This window comes from Wyeomyia smithii, chromosome 2 (assembly GCF_029784165.1).
Source record: "Wyeomyia smithii strain HCP4-BCI-WySm-NY-G18 chromosome 2, ASM2978416v1, whole genome shotgun sequence".
Taxonomy (NCBI): domain Eukaryota; kingdom Metazoa; phylum Arthropoda; class Insecta; order Diptera; family Culicidae; genus Wyeomyia; species Wyeomyia smithii.
In genome coordinates, this window is record NC_073695.1 from 63,121,574 (window position 1) to 63,146,477 (window position 24,904).

The 24,904-nt window shown below is 41.3% G+C and overlaps 1 protein-coding gene and 1 non-coding gene across 2 annotated transcripts; both read left to right on the top strand.

Annotated features, from left to right (window-relative positions):
• Positions 1–1,293: 1,293 nt before the first annotated feature.
• Positions 1,294–24,884, top strand: LOC129721209 (collagen alpha-1(III) chain-like). Its single transcript, XM_055673506.1, has 9 exons — positions 1,294–1,900; positions 18,893–18,993; positions 19,060–19,160; positions 19,220–19,318; positions 19,376–23,097; positions 23,156–23,355; positions 23,418–23,543; positions 23,705–23,778; positions 23,834–24,884. Exons 1-9 carry the CDS (start codon positions 1,832–1,834, stop codon positions 24,601–24,603), a joined length of 5,262 nt encoding a protein of 1,753 aa, XP_055529481.1. The 5' UTR covers positions 1,294–1,831; the 3' UTR covers positions 24,604–24,884.
• Trnav-aac (transfer RNA valine (anticodon AAC)) lies at positions 1,991–2,063 on the top strand. Its single transcript has one exon. It is a non-coding gene; the product is annotated as a tRNA-Val (tRNA).
• Positions 24,885–24,904: the final 20 nt, after the last annotated feature.

The following is a 24,904-nucleotide window of genomic DNA, read 5'->3' on the forward strand; positions in this document are numbered from 1 at the left end:
AATATGATCAACAAGGTTTCCAAATTTGGGCTTTTTGCGAAAAGTACTTAAGAATCACAATTTAAAATATTCACATTTCGATATCTTGTGAATAACGTTTAAAAATTACAACAAATCTAGGTGAACCGGTTTCGGGAAGAAAAGAGGGAAAGTCACTAAAAACTAGGAGTCAATCGATCTTTCTAACAGCTCAATTTTGATTTCTTTTTAACTATCATCTTTAATCGCTAGTTGACACCCGCAAATTTCCTCTAACCAGTGCGGTGCGCACGGTATAAGCAATATAACCGATGGGAATTCAAACATCTCACGCAGGAACTGTTGGATGCGTTTTCTAGCGAGACATCAGACTACTGGACGACAAGAAGAACTGTGAAGAATGTTGTCAATAATTTTGCAGTCAAGCTTGAACTAATTTCATTCGGTAGCAAATAAATAAGCTTTGAGCTTATAATTAAAAAACTAGGTTGTTTTAGAATGTTTAGATATCATGAAACTATGACATGTCTTCAAAACTAAGTCGTTTTAAAAAGTTTAAATATCTTGAAACAATGACATGTCTTCAAAACTAGGTCGTTTTAGAATATTTAAATTTCTTGAAGCTATAACATGTCTTCAAAACTAGGTATTTAGGATTCTCTGATATATATGTAACATTAGCGTTTTAGGATCAACTAACTTTACTTTTCTGTCACTTTCCGGTTTACAATGTTTCCTTATTAGTCTCGGGACATCATAAACCGTGCATTTGAGAAAATCACTTAATAAATCAGCGAAAGAGTTCGGGACACCTCGATTTACAGCGTGCTTGCTCCGATGACACCCAATAATGTAAACAAATGAAATTATCCTTACTACAAATGCCTACTGAGATCGTTCTTGACGAAGATTAGAAACACTGTGCGAACTGTTAGATTAAATTTTATTATTTTGCTCTAAGCAACATAGAAAATGCTCGAATGTTGTTATTTTATAAGATTAGTTGACTTCGAGCATGAACCTGAATTATTTCATGTAGAGATGTTTCATGACCTCTTCATTGAAACCACTTCAGTACTTTTCTCGTACAACTTCCATCCGTAGTAATTCATAACCTATCAATCAAAAACAGAGAATTAAAACATCAGCATCTCGGCTCACCATCGCTCGGGAATACTCTCGAGTTCTCCGCGCGGCTCAGCCGGGTTTGCGATGTACCATACCATCTCGTCTGTTGGTTCTCTGGCGAGCGACCGAACCAGCACAGATGACAGACGGAGCTCTGAGCCTTAGTATTCGCAACATCGAGGATCGTCCGTCACTTGTGGTTGAACTGTTCCCCGGAACGGTCGCGTTTTCCGGAGCTCCTCGAGTCCAGCGACGGCGTGCGCGACGGTCAACATTATCAACAGTGTGCGGTGCTGATGAATCTCTACCCCAGAGGAGAAGACACAGATTAAGTGTAGAACTTTGAGTGCTAAACCACTATCTGCCCCATTCGATAGGAGTGAATTTATTCGGAAGGAAGCCCGCTGCTTTTGGTCGGAAAACAACTGACGTTTACAGTTTGTGCTGTTCTTAAGTGCTTTCGGTCATAGTCAAGTGTGGGATGGATATGAGTGGGGTGCGATGATGCATAGATGAAGCTAAATATAAAGAAAAACCAATCTATTCTAGTAGTGCAAAAAGGAGTGATAGTTTACTGGAATTAGGCATGCTGACAGGAAAAGATGGATGTTATGTAAGCGAATAAAGTACAGAAAATATTTCAAGTGCTGGCGGAATCTTGAGCGGAGTTTATCAGAAACGGACAGTGTTTTCACATTACATCCTTTGGAGATAAGTGTTGAAAATGCAGCCCGTCAAGTGGGCGCTTTTTGTTACGCTGTGCGTAACGGTTAGGAGAGCGGATTTTAAAAATGTAAGTCCTTGCGAAATACGTCATTACCTGTCACGTTTGTGTTAGCGGTTCAAATTTTTCTTTATCTAAACACAATGATTACTCATCGCTGTTTCCGTGGTGTAGTGGTTATCACATCCGCCTAACACGCGGAAGGCCCCCGGTTCGATCCCGGGCGGAAACAGAGCTTTTTTTTGTTTGTTTATGGTCATTTCAAAACAATATTTGATCATTCTGTACGATGTGTGTCTTTAACCGAACGCAAAGTTGCATTCGATTATTTTACTACTAAGCGGAAACAAAGATGAAACAACCGACTCCTTTACCCCATAACAGCCTCGTTTCGGTGATGCGAAACTAGAGTTGCAGAACGGCGACGTGTTCGTTTCGTTTGTGTACTCCTTTGCTTATACAAATCACAAATTGGGAATGAGCGTGATAAGCCGGCAGCGAAAGGCTGCACAGATTACGCGCTTGCCGCGAGTCGCGAGCATGGATTAGAATGAATCTGTACATCTTTTTCGTGTATAAATAGGTCAGGTCACGGAAGCAACTTCGGCCGCACGGATGTTTGTGTTAAAACGAGCGAACGAATCCGTCATCGATCAGATCGTGCAAGAAAGGTGGAAAGGAGAGATTTTGGAAATGACCATGAAGTTTTTTTTTATTGCTGAAAGCTGATTATCTCCAGCCGGGGACGGTAATCGGGTTTGCTTCTCGAGCAACTGGCGGATTTGCGATACTAATTTTGCAGCACTTAAGTCGTTCTTTACGCAATTGGTGTTTTTTTTTTAATTTACGCGTTTTAATGATATTTTTGAATTCATTTGGCATTTTCTTGCTAAATAAGTAGATCAATTTTTAGTGAAATAAGCCTCCAAAAACTGATATAAATGAAGAATGCGGGTTAGTGAGCAATGTTGATAGTCGAAGATTTTTTTTTTTTTCGAGAAGAAGAATAATTTGAAAACAAAATCCAACAAGCTTAAGTGTTGTAAACTACCTATAACCGCAGAATTGTATAATTTGCAAAATTGGTTATTCGAGTAAACGACAGTTTTCTATTTCGACCTGCGCATTGTTTCCGATTTATCTTGCAAATGGATATTTCAACTAAACTCTGTATTACGAAGATAATACTACTTTATACTATGTATACATTGAAAATCAGTTTTGAAGTTGAATATGTTGAAATTTTTACAATGATACTTTTATGCCGATACTTTTGTTTCAAGTCGAAACATAAAATGACATAAATCGTATGTATTTTTGCAAAAAACAGTTCGTATCGTATAAACATTCACATTAAATCGTAGGCTAATTCAACTGACAAATAAACAAAACTTCAAACAAATTCCAAATGTTTTCTTGAAATTCCTCTCGTTTTTCTCTCAACTCTTGGGCAACCGAAGGCTTTTTATATGGATTTTTTTAGAGCTGTAATTCATTTATTTTTCACTAGGGTGGTTCCCAAAAACGATTAAAATGAAATTTTAATTGTTATTGAATTGGAAAAAGCAATCATAGTAGGAAACTTAAGTCATTAACATTGCGTTACTTGCGCCATGTCCAGCAAAATTTTCTAAATGGGAAATAACAAAGAGTTTTTTTACAAAGGTTAGATTTTTCTTTTCCTTTAAGTGTTATAAAATTTCATGGTTTTCATAGTTGCCACCACCCTTATTGAAACTAGTTGGCACATCTATATAAAGGGTGATTTTTTAAGAATTTTTTCATTCTTTAAAAAAACACATAAAAATTACAAAACTGTATGAATCTTTATTTGAGCCGATAAATTGGTTTATCCGCTTATCCGCATTGACGAGAGACTTAACGTAGCCCCAAAAAAAATAATCTAGCAGTGTTAAATTGCATGATCTAGGCGGCCAATTCACCGGTCCATTTCGTGAGATAAATTGCTCACCGAAGTCATTCCGTAATATGTCCATTGATTCGCGCGATGTGAGGCACGTTGCTCCGTTTTGCTGAAACCACATGTCCAAAAGACCCAGCTCTTCCATTTCCGGCAAAAAAAAATTAGAAATCATCGCGCGATAGCGAGCGCCATTGACCGTAACGTTGCGATTTTGATCATCTTTGAAGAAGTACGGACCAATGATAGCGTGTAAACCGCACCAAACCGTGCATTTTTCTGGGTGCATTGGCGATTCTTGACATTCGTTGTTTTGCTTTCGTCTCGATTAGACGCAAATTGTTTATCTCCGTTTGAGTTCGCAAAATAACAATACACGAGTTATCGTACGGGTGTTTTTTTGTCGATTAGTTCTTGTGTTGCGCGATAACAATAGCCTGTTGTATATCGGCAGAAACATCTGCACACTGGTAGGGGCAGGCTACCCCGCCAGTGATTCGATACGCAGCTGATATATCAGCAAGAATAATTCTCCCGCACCGCTGTTACCCCGCTAGCAGCACGGACCACCATACGATCGAGCGAGTGGAAGTCAACTACAAGTGGCATCTACAAGGTCGTGTGTAAGATACGGCCACTGTGTCACAACACGAAGCTGGATCGTCATTGTTTGTTCTGCGGAGACACTCGATTAATCCAACTATCAGCCGTGAGGTCGTGACTTAGACGTTCGGTGAAGTATTACCTTTAGAATTTTTACTATTATTATCAATATTACTACTATGTTATAATATTATTAATAATATTATTATTGATATTCTTATTATTGTTATTAGTATTAGTTTTACTGTCTTTATTTTATTTGATCCATTGTAGATTGAAAAATTGTTTTTAAAATTTAATATCAACTACTTGAACCCCCCCCCCCCCATATTCGAATATTTATCGTTTGTGTGCGGTAGAGCGTAACGCTCCCGCAAAATGGACGACGTGCAGGTGCAACTTTTCCTGGATGTGGAAACAAACGGGGAAGAAATTGAAATTTCTCCCATCAGCAGACATTTTGCGTCATGGAGTTGGCTGTTTTAAAAACCCCTTGATGCAAAGTGTAAAGATACTGGATTGCAAGCAATTGCATTCAGTATCCATCGAAGAAGGGAAGAAGAAATTCCTCTCTTCGGATTCCTTCCGAGTAACATTCGCCGGATCCGCGCTGCCGAACTACGTCCGCTTGGACAGGGTTCGTCTACCTGTACGCCTGTTCGTACCGCGGGTCATGCATTGCCTAAACTGTAAGCAGTTAGGTCACACAGCCACCTACTGCTGCAACAAGGCACGCTGTAGCAAGTGCGGAGGCAATCATGCTGAGAACGCTTGCAGTGGGGATACTGAAAAGTGTCTTTATTGCGAGGGAACTCGGCATGACCTTCCAGCATGTCCCGCGTACAAACAACGCGAGGAAAAAATTAAGCGTTCCCTTAAGAAACGATCAAAGCGCTCTTTTGCAGAAATGCTTAAGAGGGCTGAGCCACCCTCGACAGGAAACATCTTTTCCTTCCTTTTCCTATATGACACTTTTGAATACTGGGGAAGCGACACGTGTACCTAATCCTCCAGCACGTGAAAGCGTGCTTGACCTATCCCTCTGCTCGACATCACTAGCGTTAGATTGCCAGTGGAAAGTAATCAACGATCCCCATGGTAGTGATCATCTTCCAATCGTTATATCAATTGCTAATGGTTCAACTCCCCCGAACCCAATCAATATTTCCTACGACCTTACACGTAATATTTATTGGAAGCGTTATGAGTCTATTATAGCGGAATCTATCGAGACTCACGAGGAACTTCCTCCGGAGGAATAATACGCGTTCTTAGCTGGCTTGATAATCGACGCCGCGACTCAAGCTCAGACGAAACCGATACCCGGGGTAATTAGACAGCGCCCTCCCAACAAATGGTGGGACGAAGAGTGCTCAGAGCTGTACGCGCGAAGGTCCGCGGCGTATAAGGACTACCGGAAGTACGGCACTGTCAACCTACTTCGAAAGTACGAGGCACTGGGCAGGCAGATGAAGAGCTTAGTAAAGGCGAAAAAACGCGGGTACTGGCGGCGGTTCGTAAACGCGTTGTCGAGGGAAACAGCGATGAGCACTCTTTGGGATACCGCCAGGCGCATGCGGAACCGTGACGTTTCGAATGAGAGTGAGGAGTATTCAGATCGCTGGATACTCGATTTTGCCAAAAAGGTCTGTCCGGACTCTGTACCGGAACAGAAAACCTTTCGCGACGCGTTTATAGTAACTACGGAAGAGCCTCCATTTTCGATGTTGGAATTTTCAATGGCTCTCCTGTCGTGCAACAATAAGGCTCCAGGGTTAGATAGAATAAAATTCAACCTGTTGAAGAATCTACCCGACTCTGCAAAAAGACGCTTGTTGAATTTGGTCAACAAGTTTCTTGAGCTAAACATTGTTCCGCATGACTGGAGGGAGGTAAAAGTCATTGCTATTTGGAAACCCGGGAAACCTGCCTCTGATCACAATTCATATAGGCCGATTGCGATGCTCTCTTGCCTCCGGAAATTAATGGAGAAAATGATCCTCTTACGGTTAGACAAATGGGTCGAAACAAACGGGTTACTTTCAGATACTCAATTTGGCTTTCGCCGGGGCAAAGGGACGAACGATTGCCTAGCGTTGCTTTCTACTGAAATTCAACTCGCATTTGCTCGTAAAGAGCAAATGGCTTCTGCGTTCTTGGATATTAAGGGGGCTTTTGACTCTGTCTCTGTAGAAGTTTTAAGCGCGAAACTTCATTCGCAGGGACTTTCACCAAATTTGAATAACTTTTTGCTCAATTTGTTGTCAGAAAAGCATATGTATTTCTCACATGGCGATTCGACAACTTCCCGAATTAGTTACATGGGCCTTCCCCAGGGCTCATGTTTAAGTCCTCTCTTATATAATTTTTACGTCAATGACATCGATGAATGTCTTGCAAATTCATGCACGCTAAAACAACTTGCAGACGATAGCGTTGTATCCATTACTGGTAGCGAGGCTAGCGATCTGCAAGGACCAATGCAAGATACCTTAGACAATTTGTCTGAATGGGCTCTTAAGCTGGGTATCGAATTCTCTCCGGAGAAAACTGAGTTGGTCGTTTTTTCTTGGAAGCATAACCCAGCTCAGCTGCAGCTCCTACTAACGGGTAAAACGATCTCTCAGGTTTTAGTCGCTAAATATCTCGGGGTCTGGTTCGACTCTAAATGCACCTGGGCTTGTCATATTAGGTATCTGACACGAAAATGCCAACAGAGGATTAATTTTCTTCGTACGATTACCGGAACTTGATGGGGTGCTCACCCAGGAGACCTTCTAAGGTTATACCAAACAACGATATTGTCAGTTCTTGAGTACGGCTGTTTCTGCTTTCGCTCCGCCGCGAACACGCACATTATAAAATTAGAGAGAATACAATATCGTTGTTTGCGAATTGCCTTGGGTTGCATGCAGTCGACCCATACGATGAGTCTTGAAGTGTTAGCGGGTATTCTTCCGTTGAAACATCGTTTTTGGAATCTCTCTTACCGGTTGCTAATACGATGCACAATTATGAACCCATTAGTAATTGAAAATTTCGAGAGGTTGGTCGACCTTCAATCTCAATCCAGATTTATGACTTTATATTTTGACTATATGGCTCAAGATATTAATCCTTCTTCATACGATTCCTCCAATGTCGCACTTTTAGATACTTCTAATAATGCTTTATTCTTCGACACCACCATGAAACAAGACATTTCTGGTATCCCGGATCATTTGCGACCCCAAGGGATCCCTAAGATTTTTTCCAATAAGTTTAAGCATGTTAGTTATGATAAAAGGTTTTACACTGACGGATCTAATCTAGATGAGTCCACTGGCTTCGGTGTTTTCCACGAAAATTTCACCGCCTCCTACAAACTCGATGCTCCTGCTTCCGTGTACGTCGCAGAACTTGCTGCTATTCAGTACTCTCTTGGAATCATCGAAACCCTACCCATAGACCACTACTTCATCTTCACAGATAGTCTCAGTGCCATTGAGGCTCTGCGATCGATGAAGCCTGTGAAGCACACCCCGTATTTCCTGGGGAAAATACGGCGGTTTTTAAGTGCTTTAACAGATAAAAAAACCGGGTTACCTTAGCGTGGGTCCCTTCTCATTGCTCGATTCCGGGTAATGAAAAGGCTGACTCTTTAGCTAAGGTGGGTGCTATTGATGGCGATATTTATGAAAGACCAATTGCTTATGATGAATTTTATAGCATTTTGCGTCAGAGAGCACTCAACAGTTGGCAATCATCATGGAACTCAGATGAACTGGGACGGAGGCTACATTCCATTTTTCCTAAGGTATCGACGAAAGCATGGTTCAAGGGGTTGGATGTCGGTCGGGACTTCATTCGCGTGATGTCCAGACTTATGTCCAATCACTACACGTTAAACACGCATCTCTTTCGTATAGGGCTTGTAGACAGTAATCACTGCGTTTGTGGCGATGGCTACCATGACATCGAGCATGTTGTTTGGTCGTGTGCCGATTTCTGTGATGTTAGGTCCGAGGTTATAGATTCCCTCCGGGCCCGAGGAAAACAACCGAACGTTCCCGTTAGAAACATTCTGGGAAGCGGTGATCTTCAGTACATGACACAACTGTACTGTTATTTGAAAAAGACTGACATTAAAATTTAATATTCTTTTGTCTATTTGTCAGAATACCCGTATACGACGCTGGAGACACGAACACGAAGAGCCTAAATCTATGTTTAAAAAAACAAAAAAGAACACCAGTCGAAACACAAATAGATCGTATATCCTAATTAGTTTTGAGCAAGAATTGTATCTCCCCTCCTCTCACCTTAAATCCCCACTAGCTCGTAGTCGGCCGCGAGAATAAAAAAAGGCCTCCCTCTTTTCCCTGCTAACGTAGAATTAATACGAATTGTACTTGGCTCAGTAAAACAGAAAATGTATCGTGCCGTGTCAAATAAACTAATTTTAAACCATTGGCGATTCTTGTATTGTCTCTGGTTGCTCTTCGATCCAAATGCGGCAATTTTGCGTATTAACATACCCATTTAACCAGGATGGAGCTTTGTCACTGAACACAATTTTTCGGTAAAAAAGTGGATTTTCGGCAAGTTGTTCTAAGGCCCAAAAATTCGATTATTTGTAAGCGTTGTTCAGGTGGGTTGTCTGTTCATGGTGAAATGGCAAACCAAACTGAGTACATTAGACTTTGACAGCTGTCAGAATTCCAGCGTGAACTGTCAAATCTGAATACACGAAAAACCAAATAGCAAAAAAAAATCATGTCGAATTAATATAAGCATTTTTAATACTAAACCACTTCAAACCATTTTTTAATTGTGGTTGGAACCACCCTAGTAAAAAATAAATGATCCACGCTGATGAAAATTAAGTTTGAGATTCCTAATGAACATTAAAATAATTTTTATCATTTTAGGAACCAGTTCTAAAATATTTCATATTAAGCCTTCGGTTGCGCAACCGGTTGCTCAGAAAACGGCTAAGTGCCAGAAGGTCGATTTCCGGTTAAATTTTTTTTTTTTCAAGATAACACCAGAACTCGACGTTTTATGCAAAACATTTTGCATAGAAAAATAATTTCGGTTTTCCCAATTTCATGTACTCATGTACGTGTGGTAGATTTTTGAGGGTCGAAATATCACAACTTTCAGCGCTTTGAAGCACCTTTAAATCATGTCCGATTGAGCTGAAATTTTGCATAGATGATTTTTTTGGGCCAATGAACAAAATGTACATGGTCGGTTTTCGAAATTTAATATTAATATAATCCCATATCGTCGCCGTCCAACAAAGGTCTATTTTAGCTTCGATTTGGGATCTGATGATGTAAAGTTTACAAAAAGATTGTACAGCGTTTTCGTTAATTCGAGTAATGTGTTGTTCTTGATTTTTTTCGAGCTTCCTCGATCCATTCTCTCGCATTTTTCGTCAACTTCAACGGCATTTTCAATTGGAACAAATAGCTCCATAAACCTTCAAGCTGCTTTTGGAATATACATAGGGTAGGGAACATATTCTAAGCAGCTTTAGGAACCGCCTGTGTATTGAGACGAAATACTCGTAATGTGTTGGGTGAAATTCAAACAGAAGTATATTAGTCTGTTCTCTATCTTTTTCTCTGTCAGAAATTTTTTTCAGATTGTAAAACTAAGTTAGCAAACTTTTTTTTAGTTTAAATAGTTTATATGACACGGCACACGTAAGCAAACTTTAACAATAATCAATTAAAGTTATCAATCGAGGGACACTATTCCAATCACCCCGAACCTATTTTAAGCAGTTTCCATCTGTTTTGCAGGCGTTTTTTTTCAGCACCCGAAGTGGCTCCTGAATGGCTGCAGTATAGGTCGATTTGTTTCGAATGGTGATTTCTTTGTGATTAACGGTATTTCTTATATTCGTAAGACAGCTAGACAATCAAAGTTTTCGTTTCCATCATTAAAATTGTCGATATTGATCAAAATTCAGGAGCATGCCTTAAACTGCTTTCTCCGACTGAATTGAAAATAAATGATACAGTTGGGGTATATATTTTTTTGCTTCAAAAAAATATTTGTAGTAAGTTTTGAAACCAATGAAGCCAATGAGAAAATTGTCCTAAATGGGCATAATAAAGGTTAAAAAATACTAATAGGTAATGGGAAATAGGTTTTCACGAATCCTTCAGTAATTTAAGATTGCACCGTTCATCTTAACAACATGATTATTTGTGGGTTTGAGAAAAGAAACTCTTGGCTTATAAGGAAAAATAATTAATTGTGTTTAGGAGAAATCTTCCATTTCTGCAAATATGAAGAAAATATATCTAGACTTTTGAAGTAGAATACTTCTCTCAGGAAGTTCGGCTACATAGGGATGTGAAATGAAAATCTAAAACCGAAAAAAGTGAAAAATATGTCCAATTTCAAATGCTAATAAATCGGTTAGTATCCGATGGATTTCCTTCGTTCTTGCAGCAATAGATTGGAAAATCTTCTAAGATTCTTCCCAAAATAAGATAATTGTAATTTTATTATTCACACTGTTGTACTATTGAAAATAGTCAAGCCTTGTCAAAACGAAAAATTCGACCTCTGATTGGTCGTTATACGATTGCTTCCCAAGCACGGTCGACAGAATCATATACCTTGCAATTGAAAACATGCTATTTGGCCTATATAAGATAGCCTGTTTCAGCCGAAGCCGCTCATAATAGTTTTAGACAGCGACAACAGCAGTCGTCGTTCCTTAGCAGCAGCACTAGCCCTGTGGTTGGTCACCACGTCTCAGGAGCAGCGCGGTTTTTCTCAGCGTGTGTCGCCAGACTGCCATTATTCCCCCCGTGATGGGGCAGCATGAAGATTGCCATCAGGAAATTCAATTTTGAACATCAAAATGCCTTTTTCAAGGCAAATAAACAAGTCATTGAAAGTTAATAATTTTTGACAACGCAAGCAAGCATTCTGTGTTGGATCCTAGCAATTTAAATCTGACGCACCCGTCTAATTTACTGAATGTGAAATAGCTTCCACAGTGCATGTTGTCCGTGTATCTTAATTCCCCCACTGTTAGAGCAGCTCAAAGGTTGCGATCAGCAACCGATTTTGAACCGCAAAATGCCTTTTTCAAGGCAAATAAACAAATAATTGAAGGCTATTAATTTTTTGGCATAAACACAAGCAGACATTCTGTGCGGGATGCAATCAAATTCTGTTGTAGTTGTCTAAACTGCCCTGTTAGAACGCGTTTACAAAGACAGTTAGGCCTCTGCCATGGTGAACGCAAACACGCGCGATGGGGCGAGAAACTTGCCGTAGGTAAATAAACAACTCTCTTTACGGCTGTTCGGCATTCTGGATTTTGGTAATCAAAACTTCTGCTGGCTGTCTGATTTTCAGTGTAAAAACAGCCTTCAACTCTGTTGTCAGAGTGCCTGACTACGATTTGGTAATATTGTTTGAGTTAAATGTTTACAAAATTTTACAATATTCCTCTTTCTCCCATTCAATAAAACAAGTAATACGATGCCTTCGTCATACGCAAGTTCACCATAACTCCCGCTATCGGCGTAACACAGAGATGCAATCAGCGTCATATCCGATTTTAACTTCAACAAAAAACTGTCATTTTTGGGACAACCAAACAAATGAATTGAAGATTTAATATTTTCTCGTTCTGAGCTTCAACCAAAAGTTAATTATCTTAATTTGAATTCACATGTACATATACTCTGACTGTTGGAACTTGTTTGCGCCGTAAAGAGTTTGTTCTTTTCCTGTTCAGTGAGGTCGTATTTATATGTGCAAACTGAAATTGAGTAGTACTTCAACTTCATTTGCACAGAATTTTCAATACTGCCAATGAGCGGTCAACATTTATTTGCTAGGAAGAATGACTGACACGCAAGCAGCCGGGTTATCTTTCTTGTAAAAGTATTCTACTTCAACCTTGCGGTCGTGGCTTTGCACGCAACCCTCCTGTGATTTTTTTGCAGTCTACTGCATATAACATGAAAGCTTTTTCCTTTTACGGAAATGCTTGTTTCGTCACAAAACAGAGATTTCTGACATCCTGGTGGTAAATCAGAAAGATCAGAAGTAAAAATATTATATAAGACTGGGCCCAAGATAGTTCCTTGAGGTACACCAGCTCTAACAGGTAATCTATCAGATTTACCATTTAAATAGTTAACTTGAAGAGTGCGGTCAGTCAAGTAACTTTAAATCAGTTTTTGTGATGTAAAGAGGAAAACGGAAATTGGACATTTTAGCTATCAAACCTTCATGCCAAACACTGTCGAATGCTTTTTCTATGTCTAGAAGAGCAGCTCCAGTGGAATAACCTTCAGATTTATTTCTACGAATCATATTAGTAACTCTAAGTAACTGATGAGTAGTCGAATGCCCATGGCGAAATCCAAACTGGTCATTTGCAAAAATTGAATTTTCATTAATATCTCTGTAATATTAATATGTATATTAATATTATTCTATTAACAATTATTCTTTCAACAAGTTCGCTTATAGAAGAGAGTAAACTAATTGAACGATAACTTAATGCCTCAGCTGGATTTTTTTCGCGTTTTAAAATTGGAGTGACTTTGGCATTAAATTCAGTAGTAGCATTTAAAAGACATCCCGTGTGTCTGACAATAGTTTTGGTCAAATCAGTCAAACCTCTGAGATAATATATTTAATAATGGCTACAGTAGAGACCCCTTTATAAAAAAATTAAATAAAAACCTATAGAACAACTAGACCTTCATCTGGTCAAATCATCTATGAGAAAAGTGAGTTAACTTTTTTTGATAACATAACAGGCCGATATAATACCGTTTTGACTCAAACTTCGAACAGTCTCAAACATCGAACACTGCAGAATAAAATCAAATTATTATTGCTAGGGTAATCCGAAGCATGATTACTATACCCCATTTCGTTCCTCGAAATGTCCTTTACCCAGTGATGTATAGCTCTTTACTGTAGGACCACTTCCAGGGAACCAGCAGGCGTTGAAAAAAGTGATAGTCAGTGTTGAGACGGTTTGCCTATCTATCTCCAACATGTCAAACCTTTAAGATCGACGAGCAAATTCATTTTTCGTTGATTTTTGAGTGCAGGAAATTACATTATAGCTTAAGTGTTCGAAATTTGATGCAGTACGGTACGTTTCGATAGGAATGTATATAAAATCGGAAAAATTATCAACTACGAATGTTTTACTATCTATCTCTGTGTTCTGATGTATACTTTCGATCAACAATTAGTTTCACTGCAGTTGATGCGTGTAAATCGGTTGTGAAGAAAAATATTAATTACATAGGAAAAGACACAATTATTGGTCGCGTTTGGCGATCAAAATCATTTAGTCTGTAAAATCGTCTAAATACATAACTGGACTGACCCATAATTGTGCACCACAAAATGTAACATTACTACAATTATGGGTCACTTCACTTATTGTACCGAGCAGAATTATGGTTTTTAGTAAAATTTTCAACTTTAAATCATTTTAATCGTATAAATGAGGTTACAAGTGAGTTACAAAAAATACCACTGCTAATGGAAATTGTTCAGTGTGAGAATATTCAGTTCAGTGTGAGAATATACGTATTTGCGTAAAAGTGACCCATATTTGTAGCTGACCCATAACTGTGGAGGCACTGCACAGTGGGAAATCGCTGGCCATCGACCCAAAAATGAAAATGCGAATTTCATTTCAATTATATTTTTTCTATAGTTGTTTACTATTGAAGTGTCAGAATCCCAATTTTTAGAGCATTACGACAAAATTTTGAGCATTACTACAAAATTTGAAATCATATAGCATATATAAAAAACATGAAAATTCCCCTGGCGTCAAAAATACACATTTTCATGCAAAAATAACAACAAATTCGGACTCAGCGTCCCAAAACTATATAAAAACCATGTCTTTTCTATGATTCGAAGACATTTCTTTGCTTGGCCAGCATTTGTATGGAGTCGCCCCGTGCACTATGCGACATTCAGCCCGTTGAACTGCTTTTATGCATTTTATTTTGCTACTGATTGCTAAATCTTTTTAGGAGAGAGGCAAAAAAGATTCAGTCAAATCAGAAATGGCCCATTAAAAACGTTACTCTAGGTTGCTCGAAATTACTCCATTGAAAAATGTTGCATTCGATGAATGCTTTTCCTAATAATCAAATGTGCCAAAATTCTCAAAACCGCACTCAATATAAATAAAGCTCGTAGTCGGTAGTCGGAAAATTATTGTGAAATCGATTTAAAATTATAGGCTTGTGACAAACTTCTGTTTGCTTATGACTGGATTTCATTCACCTCTTTTATTCTTTGATTTGTAATCTGCATAAGTCAAGAACTAATAAAAAAAATGAAACCAAAATCGGCATGTTGAGGTTTTTAGGTGCACGAATTATTTCACAACACAAATTCCTGCGCAACTCGGAAACTAATGTAACAAATAGAGCCAAATTTGACATATTGAGGTTTCTAGGGGCAAACAACATTTTAATGGAGGCTCGTCACCCATCCTTCTTCTGGAAGGGAGTGCTCCCATACAAATGATACACAAATTTCTGCACAACTCAAATACTAATCACCAAATACAATCATACGTATCCGTAATCGTAATGAAGCATAGAAGCCAACAATTGACCTCAAACACCATTTTGAATTCTAAGATGGCGACTTCCGGTTTCTTGGTACCAGCCGAAATCGATCAAATACCATCCAATATGAATATTTCCGGAACCAGAATGACGCCCATAGACCAGAAGTTGGCTTTACATGCCATTTTGGAATCCAAGAGTACGACTTACGGATTCTGCAAAACAACTGGGATGAAATTTCCAGAATCAAGGTGATGTACGGAAGCCAAAAAGCGAGGATATTCTTAATAGGGTACAATCAAACATTTCTAACGGTTCGTCTTTTGAGTTTGAGCATATCTAATATCCGGTTCGTCATACATTTGCAGAAAATAAACAAATGTATGTGGAATCAATTGAAAATGTTTGAAATTATTTAAATAAAGAAAAACGGGTGGAACGAAGTTTGCCGGGTCAGTTAGTCTTATATAAACAAACCCGGTATGAATCATCTCTTCCATTCTTTGTCTATGAATATGCTCCTTGGTGCGATAATGGAATCTATAGTAAACAGCTGATCTTCGAATTTCGTTTGGCGGTAGGGCTAAGAAGTTTTGTCCTCTCGAAAGTGTAGCCTTAAAACGGTTAGGCAACCAAATTATTATTTTTTGAAGTAGAATACTTCTCTCAGGAAGTTCGGCTACATAGGGATGTGAAATGAAAATCTAAAACCGAAAAAAATGAAAAATATGTCCAATTTCAAATGCTAATAAATCGGTTAGTATTCGATGGATTTCCTTCGTTCTTGCAGCAATAGATTGGAAAATCTTCTAAGATTCTTCCCAAAATAAGATAATTGTAATTTCATTATTCACACTATTGTACTATTGAAAATAGTCAAACCTTTTCAAAACGAAAAATTCGACCTCTGATTGGTCGTAATATGCTTGCTTCCCAAGCACGGTCGACAGGATCATATACCTTGCAATTGAAAACATGCTTTTTGGCCTATATAAGAGCCTGTTTCAGCCGGAGCCACTCATAATAGTTCTAGACAGCGACTAGCACTAGCCCTGTGGTTGGTCACCACGTCTCAGGAGCAGCGCGGTTTTTCTCAGCGTGTGTCGCCAGACAGCCATTATTCCCCCCGTGTTGGGGCTGCATGAAGATTGCCATCAGAAAATTAAATTTCGGAAATCAAAATGCCTTTTTGAAGGCAAATAAACAAGTCATTCAAAGTTAATAATTTTTGTCAACACAAACAAGCATTCTGTGTTGCATCCTAGCAATTTAAATCTGTCGCACCCGTCTAATTTACTGAATGTGAAATAGCTTCCACAGTGCATGTTGTCCGTGTATCTTAATTCCCCCAATGTTAGGGCAGCTCAAAGGTTGTAATTAGCAAACGATTTTGAACCGCAAAATGCTTTTGAAGTAGAACACTTCTCTCAGGAAGTTCGGCTACATAGGGATGTGAAATGAAAATCTAAAACTGAAAAAAGTGAGAATTATGTCCAATTTAGAATGCTAATAAATCGGTTAGTTTTCGATGGATTTCTCACGTTTTTTTGCAGCAATCGATTAGAAAATCTTCTAAGATTCCTACCAAATGGATGCAATTGCAATTTTATTATTCGAACTATTGTACTATTGAAAATTCTTAAGCCTTGTCAAAACACAAAATTCGACCTCTGATTGGTCGTTATACGATTGCTTTCCCAAGCACGGTGGGCAGAGTTATGAACCTAGTAAATTGGGAATGCATCATTTGGCCTATATAAGAGCTTCATCAGATAATAAACAGACATTTCATCGGATATTAAATTAAACAACTGAAATTTTAAGAACACAAATGAATATTCGAAGAGTTAATATTTTCTCGTTTTGCGCTATAATCCAAAGTTAATTATCTACATCTACATGCATACTCTGACTATTATTACGTGTTTGCGTCGCTTAGTGTTTGGCTACGGTTATGCAGAACGCAAATAACAGCGCGATGCGATTCGGCAAGACGAAATGTGTTGAAATGTATAGCTCTACTTCGCCTTAAAAACAGCTGTGCATTTCACCACGGTAAGGCGAATCGCATCGCGCCGTCATTCGCGTTCTGCATAACCGTAGCCTTTGTTCCGTTCCCGTTTGATGATGTTGTATTAAATGTGCATATTACAATTCGGCAGCACTTCAACTTCTCATTTGCACAAAATTTAAGAATATTCAATGAACTTCATTCAAAATATCAGACAAAAAGAAATTACAATACTGCCAATGAACGGTCAACGTTTATTTACTAGAAAAAATGACTGACACGCAAGCAGCCGGGTTGTCTTTCTTGTAAAAGTATTCTACTTCAACCTTGCGGTCGTGGCTTTGCATACAACCTTCCTGTGATTTTTTTTGAAAAAAATCGACATTCTAAGACTAAAAAAATGTTCGAACTTGAAGAGTCTTCCAATCCCAGGTAATTTCTTCGAAGAAAAATGTTTTTTGATGGCACCAGATCTTTACGTTTAATGCATTTCTAAGACATTTGGCATAAAAAAAATCGATTTTGAATGTTTTAATAGAGAGAAGCAGGCACAGGTGCCTGTTTATTTTTTTTAAATTTTTCAAGAGGACTTTTTTCGAGAAGATGAAATTTTGAAGCCCTGGATGATAATCCTGATTCCTGATGTTGAAAATAATTATCAGTTTGTTTTCGAAAACTGGTTAATCTTTTTTATAGTTTAAATGCTTTTTTTATTAATTCGAATCATTGTATCAGTCTTTTTCGCTATTTGACAAAAATAAAATCCAAATTAAATGAATCGCGGATATTTTACTTCTCTTTTTATCGTTTTTTTTCTATATAACAACAATAAAGTCCTCATTAAATTAACTGCGTTTAACTTTTTTGCGATTTTTTACTTCCTGGAATCCCAGGATTTCCCGGGAAATCAAATATTTAAACCCCGAATCCCAAGAAGCTGAAAACAGTTGGGGAATTGATGTTCTAATTACAATGAGTGTTTTAGCCGATTGGACTCTGATTGAGTACAGACCCAGACCGTTCGGTTTTGGCACGTTTCGTTTTTGGCAAGGTTCGATTTTTTTCAATCAGACTTGTTAGCAGTTCGCCAGCTCTGCAGTCTGTATAGAGTCCGTAGACCGTCTTCCACCTGATCGATGTACCCTTTCAGCTGTGCACCTATCCATCTCGTCCCTGACGGATTGGCTTCAAGAACCAACTTTACAACGTTCTCCTCGGATATCCTTACGACATGCTCAGCTCACCGCAACCTGATAATCTTAGCGGCGTGGACGATAGATGGCTCTCTAAGCAGCTCCTGCAGTCCGTGGTAGATTCGCCTTCTCCACGTTCTGTTCCGTTCGAAGGCCGCATGGCCGCGTTTATACAGCACATGCCATAGAGGGCATGTTCCGTTAATTTAATGGCCATGATCGAAGTACAGTCAAACCTGGTTTTGTGCAAGGAATAGGGACCGCACAAACAAATAAATTGCATAAAAAAAATCATTTGAAACTTCACGTGCAGCTACAAAACAATGTTTCCACAACATTATTGAAAAAATCTTTTTTTTATGCATAAAAAAATCTCCGTTAAAAGTAACTCGAAAGTTGATGGTTCTGACTTAGAATACCTATGAGAACAATTTTAAAACATCTGATTGATGAACGTAACTTTTTTAAACATACTAATCATTCCAACCGCTATCCTCCGTAAGCTAGTAAAACGTGACTTTTCCTTCGTAAAACTGGCTCAAATAGTATTTTTAGACGCAACACTTAGATACAAATTAACCACTTTTTTAAAAAGCCCTTTCGGGATCGTATATTAAGAACTAATATTATAATACTACATTTCTATCGCATATGAACAATTAAGTAAAGAAGAACAAAGTTTCCTTCTTGAAAATCAAATATCTGTATTCGGCTTCTGTAAGTTTGTTTTTACCTTACCATTTCCAGATTGATCGAACAACAGACAATCAGGAGGAGTCGGATCCAGGCGTATTACTGCAAGATAGTCCACTTAGTAGGGTTAAGCGAAACAATGGTCTTCGGGGGACGTAAGTTTTTGATTTTCGTTTTCAGCCATCGCAGACGGCAACGTAATAATCAATCTTTTAATTTAGGTTTCGAGGTCAGACGCAGTCACAGTACTTACATTTCGGGGACAGCCAAGATGGTAAAGCGGAAGCAGAAGCGACGCAGCATGGTTCCAGAGCTATTGTTGGTAAGAATTTACTAGCTGTTGGCTATCGTGAAGAATTAACATTGAATGATACCTTCTAGTGGGCACTAATGGAATGGGTCAGGCACAAAGTCAATCTATGGGAGGTGACTGTACGTCGTGCTTAGGAGTGGGAGTGGATGGTGGAAGCTATGTGTATGGTAGGTGAAGATTCTTTCTCCCGCTAGCTCCAATGCTAACATGTAAATTATTGTTAGATTCTCGACCTGATCCTTTGAGAGCGCCCGACGGCGGCAGTGGACAACGTCCCGGGGATAGACTACGGCTTCCTGATAGTTATGATAGCCGAGCTCCAGGATCCGGTGGTTCTGACGTTGGCAGGGACTATCGTCCTGGAGTTGATGGTTTTAGACCTGGTAGCGATAAATTCGGACCAGGACAACCGGGAATTATTCATCCTGGTGGAGATCATGGAGTTAGACCTGGAGATGTTACTGGAGGAGGAACAGGCATGGATGTATCTGGCCGACCTGGAACTGGACCAGGAACTCATCATGGTGGTGGAGGCACGGGACCGATTACTGATTCCTTTGGTAGACCTATTGAAGGTGGTGGTGTACAACCAGGTGCCGTAGATGCATATGGTAGGCCATTGGCAGTAGATGGTAGACCTACGGGCTTTGTGCCAGGAAAAGTCGACTCTTTTGGGCGACCCATAGCTACCGATCTATATGGCCGACCTATTGTCGAACAAGGCGGTACTGGCAGGCCAGGAACAATTCTTAGCCAAACTAGTGATTTAGATTCATCTGGCAGACCAGTTGGACCTGACGGCCGACCTGGATATGATGGTCGTTACACCCCCGGAACCCCTGGAGCCCCTGGTTCCTTTGCAAGACCAGGCATTCCAGGTGTTGGTGCACCTGGATCAGCTGATGGTCGGTATACACCTGGTACACCTGGAGCTCCTGGTACATTTGCCGCACCTGGTATACCAGGCGATAGTCGATATGTTTCCGGAACCCCCGGAGGCCCTGGTACCTTCGCGAGACCAGGTATTCCAGGTACTGGTGCACCTGGGTTAGGCGACGGGCGTTATACACCTGGTACACCCGGAGCTCCTGGTACATTTGCAGGGCCCGGCATACCAGGCGCACCAGGGACAGGCGACGGTCGATATGCACCCGGAACACCAGGAGTTCCTGGAACGTTTGGTCGGCCTGGCATTCCTGGTGTTGGTGCCCCTGGGATAAGTGATGGCCGCTATATACCCGGCACACCTCCAGGTACCATCGGAAGACCATCTATTCCAGGTGTTGGTGGGCCAGATTCTCCCGGAGGAGCCTTACCAGGAACTGTTAGTAAACCAGGCTCACAAGGAATTCCCGGTGGTGATGCACGACCGGGCACGGGGTCACTCGGTGGTACAAGTCAAAATGGAGGAACTAGCATAGTTGGTGTTCCAGGAGGTCCAGGACGACCTGGGTTAGATAGAAGAGAAGAAACTAACGGTGGCTCTTTGACAACTGGAGGAACGGGCAGGCCTAGCGATAGACCCGGAATGGCAGGCATTCCCGGTACCCCTGGTATGGGATATTATGGGCCTGGTTACACTACAGGCGGACCTCAACCACACGTTGTAGGACCGCCACTAAGTAGTTTTGGACCTGGACACGGACAAGCAACTCTCTATCATACAGGCGGACATTTGGTAACGCTTCCTGGACACGATCATACTGTTGTTAACCCTACCGGCGGACTAACTGTTTTAGTCGGTACTGGAAGTCCGAAACAAACAGTAATTGGATCTGATAGTCGGCTGGACGGTCACGGACCTGTTCAAATTATTCCCGGCCTACCGGATGGATCTGGACCACCAAAGCAAACAGTTTATGCTCACCCTGGGGGTTTGACAGTATTAGTAGGTACTGGAGGGCCTCATCAAACAGTTCATCATCTACCGGTTTCAGGTACAGGGTACCTACCTGGAGCCGCCGGAGTTCCACAACACATCCACACATCCACTGGTGGTCAGCAATTTTTACCAGGATTTCTACCAGGGCAGCCAGGAAAACTGAGTGTACCAGGGAGTGGCACAGGTGGGCAACAATGGATAACTGGGCAAGAACAAACTGGAATCGTAGATGGTACACAGCATCCAGGGGGCGTTAGTCCTGGGACCAGTGTAAGTGGACAATATCCAGGAGTTGCTGGAACCGGTCAGTATCAAAGACCTTCAGGGACTGCTGGAGCTGGACAATATCCAGGAGGAGCCGATCAATATCCAGGAGTCGCTGGACAATCACAAGTGGTCATTGGTCCAGGTCAATATCCAGGAGGGACCGGTGTTGGACAGTATCCAGGGGGACCAGGAATTGGATGGCCAACAGGACCAAGCACTGTTCAATATCCTGCAGGGCCAAGTACTGGTACGGGACAATACCCCGGAACAACAGGTGCAGGACAGTATCCAGGTGGAACTGGTGTTGGCCAATATCCAGGTGGCACAGGTGTGCAAACTTCAGGAACAGGAACTGGGCAGTTTCCAGGAACGATAGGTGTGGGACAGTATCCAGGTGGAGCGGGCGTTGGGCAGTATCCAAGTGGGGCAGGTGGTCAGTATACAGGGAGAATAGGTGCTGCACAGTATCCAGGTACGGTTGGTGCAGGACAGTATCCTGCGGGGCCAGGTGCTGGTCAATATCAAGGAGGGGCAGGCCCTGGACGGCACCCAGAGGGGCCAGGTGTTGGACAATATCCTGGAGGAATCGGTTCTGGACAGTTCCCAGGAGGTGCAGGTGCCGTACAGTATCCAGGAGGCGCAGGTACCGGACAGTATCCTGGAGGAGCAGTAACTGGACAATATCCAGGAGGTGCAATTATCGGACAGTATCCAGGAAGCGCAGGTACCGGACAGTATCCTGGAGGTGCAGGTATCGGACACTATCCAGGAGGCATAGATGCTGGGCAGTACCCAGGTGGGGCAGGTACCGGGATTTATCCTGGAGGTGCAATTACCGGACAGTATCCTGGAAGTGCAGGTACCGGACAGTATCCAGGTGTTGTGGGTACTGGACAGTTCCCAAGTGGTACAGGTACTGGGCAATACCCAGGAGGCACAGGCACCGGACAGTATCCAGGAGGCACAGGTACCGGACAGTATACAGGGGGCGCAGGTACCGGACAGTATTCAGGAGGCGCAGGTAGCGGACAGTATCCAGGAGGCGCAGGTACCGGACAATATACAGGAGGCGCAGGTACCGGACAGTATCCAGGAGGCGCAGGTACCGGACAGTATCCAGGAGGCGCAGGTACCGGACAGTACCCAGGAGGTACAGGTACCGGACAGTATCCAGGAGGAGCAGGTGCAGGTCAATATTCAGGCATAGTAGATGGCACGGGTGGACAACAACATGGACCAGGAGGTCAAATGCCTGGTCAGTACCCCGGAGGACAATATCCAGCAGGCACAGGCGGATTGATTCCGGGACAACTAACTGGTGGACCGGGTGTACCTGGCGGTGGGCAATATTATCCTGCCGGACAGCGGCCGGTTACAGTTGATCAGTATCCCACCACTATCGGACAAGGGGGTGGTGATGGAACAACTGGACTAGTTGCACCTGAAAGTATTCAGCTAGCGGAAGACGATGATGACTCTTTTTCTCAGGCTGAATCGTCAGTGAAAAATGGTGAAGTGATAGCCAGTGCTCAAGGGCGCAAAAATGGAGGCACAGCCCAGACTCAGGTTTCAGGCACTTACGATGGAACAGGATCATTCAGTGCGAGTGCTCAAACGAGTGATACGGATCGATCAGCACAGGCTCAAGTAACAGGAGGTAAAGAAGGTGCTCTCAGCTCCGCTCAAGGTAGTGGTGGGGTTGGCAAATCTCAGTCGCAAGTTCAAGTCAACTCAAAAACTGGTGGAACTTCCGCTACATCACAAAGTGGAGGACTGGGCCACGAAAGCCAATCGGAGGTACTGTGTAGAACGGGTGTTTTTGATGTGAATTAAACTCTTACGTGTATTGTTACAGGTCGTGGCAAACGAAAAAGGTGGATTGGCGGACGCACAGTCAAGCGGTCCAGGTCAGACATCGTCGCAGGCGCAAATTGGATTCCGCCCACAGGGTGAAGATAACAGCCAGTTAAATATTTTCAATGGAGGCGGTCAAGCGTCTGCCCAATCCGGTGCTCATTCCGGGCAAAGTCAGTCACAAATTAGCGGAAACTTCAAGTGATTTTTTCAAGCTTTCCTTCATATAGAAACATTGAATAATCGAGTTTCCTATTTTCAAGATTTGGTATCTCTTATCATGGAGCGGCCCAATCTGCATCAGGCACTAAGGAGCAGGTATCTAGTTACCGAGAGAAGGGCAAAAAACTATTCCAATCAATTGGATTGTTCGGCAAAACCAACAACGGGTACGAGTATTAGTCTTTCATCGGAGATTTATAATAACTAAAATACCTAGATACTTAACATGCATGACTCTAACATAACACTCATATCAACATAAAAATCAAATATTTCTCTCCTTCTTCGGCATACACATACACGTAACAATGCAATAAAATACGTTCAGTGTTGCGGTAAGGCGAGAGTCAGACGTAGTGGATCCAAACGGTTTACGGTTAAGAACATCCCAGCAAAGTCAAGGTAATTGCGTGCTTCGTTAGTGGAGAGCACAGTAATGGTCATTCTATTTTTTCAGTTACCGACTTCCACAGTATACTTCCAAAGCCGGAAGAAGAAATGGAGTATGAAGACGAAGACGATGAATATGAGGAAGAAGATTACGAAACCACCGAGTCTGTGCCAACAGGTATAGAAGCGAAATCACGGAAGACATCCAGTGACGATGATGATAAGAAAACCACTATCGTTGAAATGCCACCCCCAACCGTTCCCTCCTCGCCAATGACTACCACTATTCGTCCGAATCGAAACTATAACATTAACAACGGCAATGGAAAAACATTCTCGCAGAATACACCCGGCCAAAAGCAGGTGGCAGCTATACCCAACTTGGACAAGTTCAGATTGGTTCAGACGCAAAACGGCAAAACAACCGTTCACGAAACACCTAGTGAAAAACCTCCGGAAGGTTTCATTGATATACCCAGTCAGAAGTCGAGCGGCGTTAACGAACCGACAACGACGACGAGTGCCCAAGTGACAAGTTCTACTCCCAAGTATCATACGCGCTATTTACCGTCGAAGCATGCGGATTCGACCGGAAATCGGCTGACCCATGAGAGTGAGCAGGGCAATCCTGACAGCTACATCTCAGTGACTAAGCAGGTTACCGGAATCGATGAACATAGTAAGGTTCCGGCTATACCAGGCAAAAACTACGAATCAACCTACTACACTAAGTCATCTACGTGTGGTTACTTTACCTTTTCCTGTAATATTGTCTACGGAAAAACCGGGCGCAGTAAAATCTGTAGGCCAAAGCCACCAACGAACGGTAAATGTTAGACGTGTAGATCTTAACTAATTACTTAAAAAAGTAGTGCCTAAGTGAATTAAAGAAGAGAAAAAAAAACACACATTATAACTGCCATTTTTAATAAGCTGTTAAGCATAAATTTCAACAACTGCCAATATTCACGCCAAAGTGTCTAAGACATTTGTTCATGTTAGCTCTGCACGCCGTTAGTCAGATAGCAGTCAGTGGCTGCGTGTTCTCAATGTTAATCAGTACCAAAACTATACTAGTGCCTCAATGATAGCAGCAATAAAGATATTTTCCAATTCAACACTGGTGGTTTCGGATTCG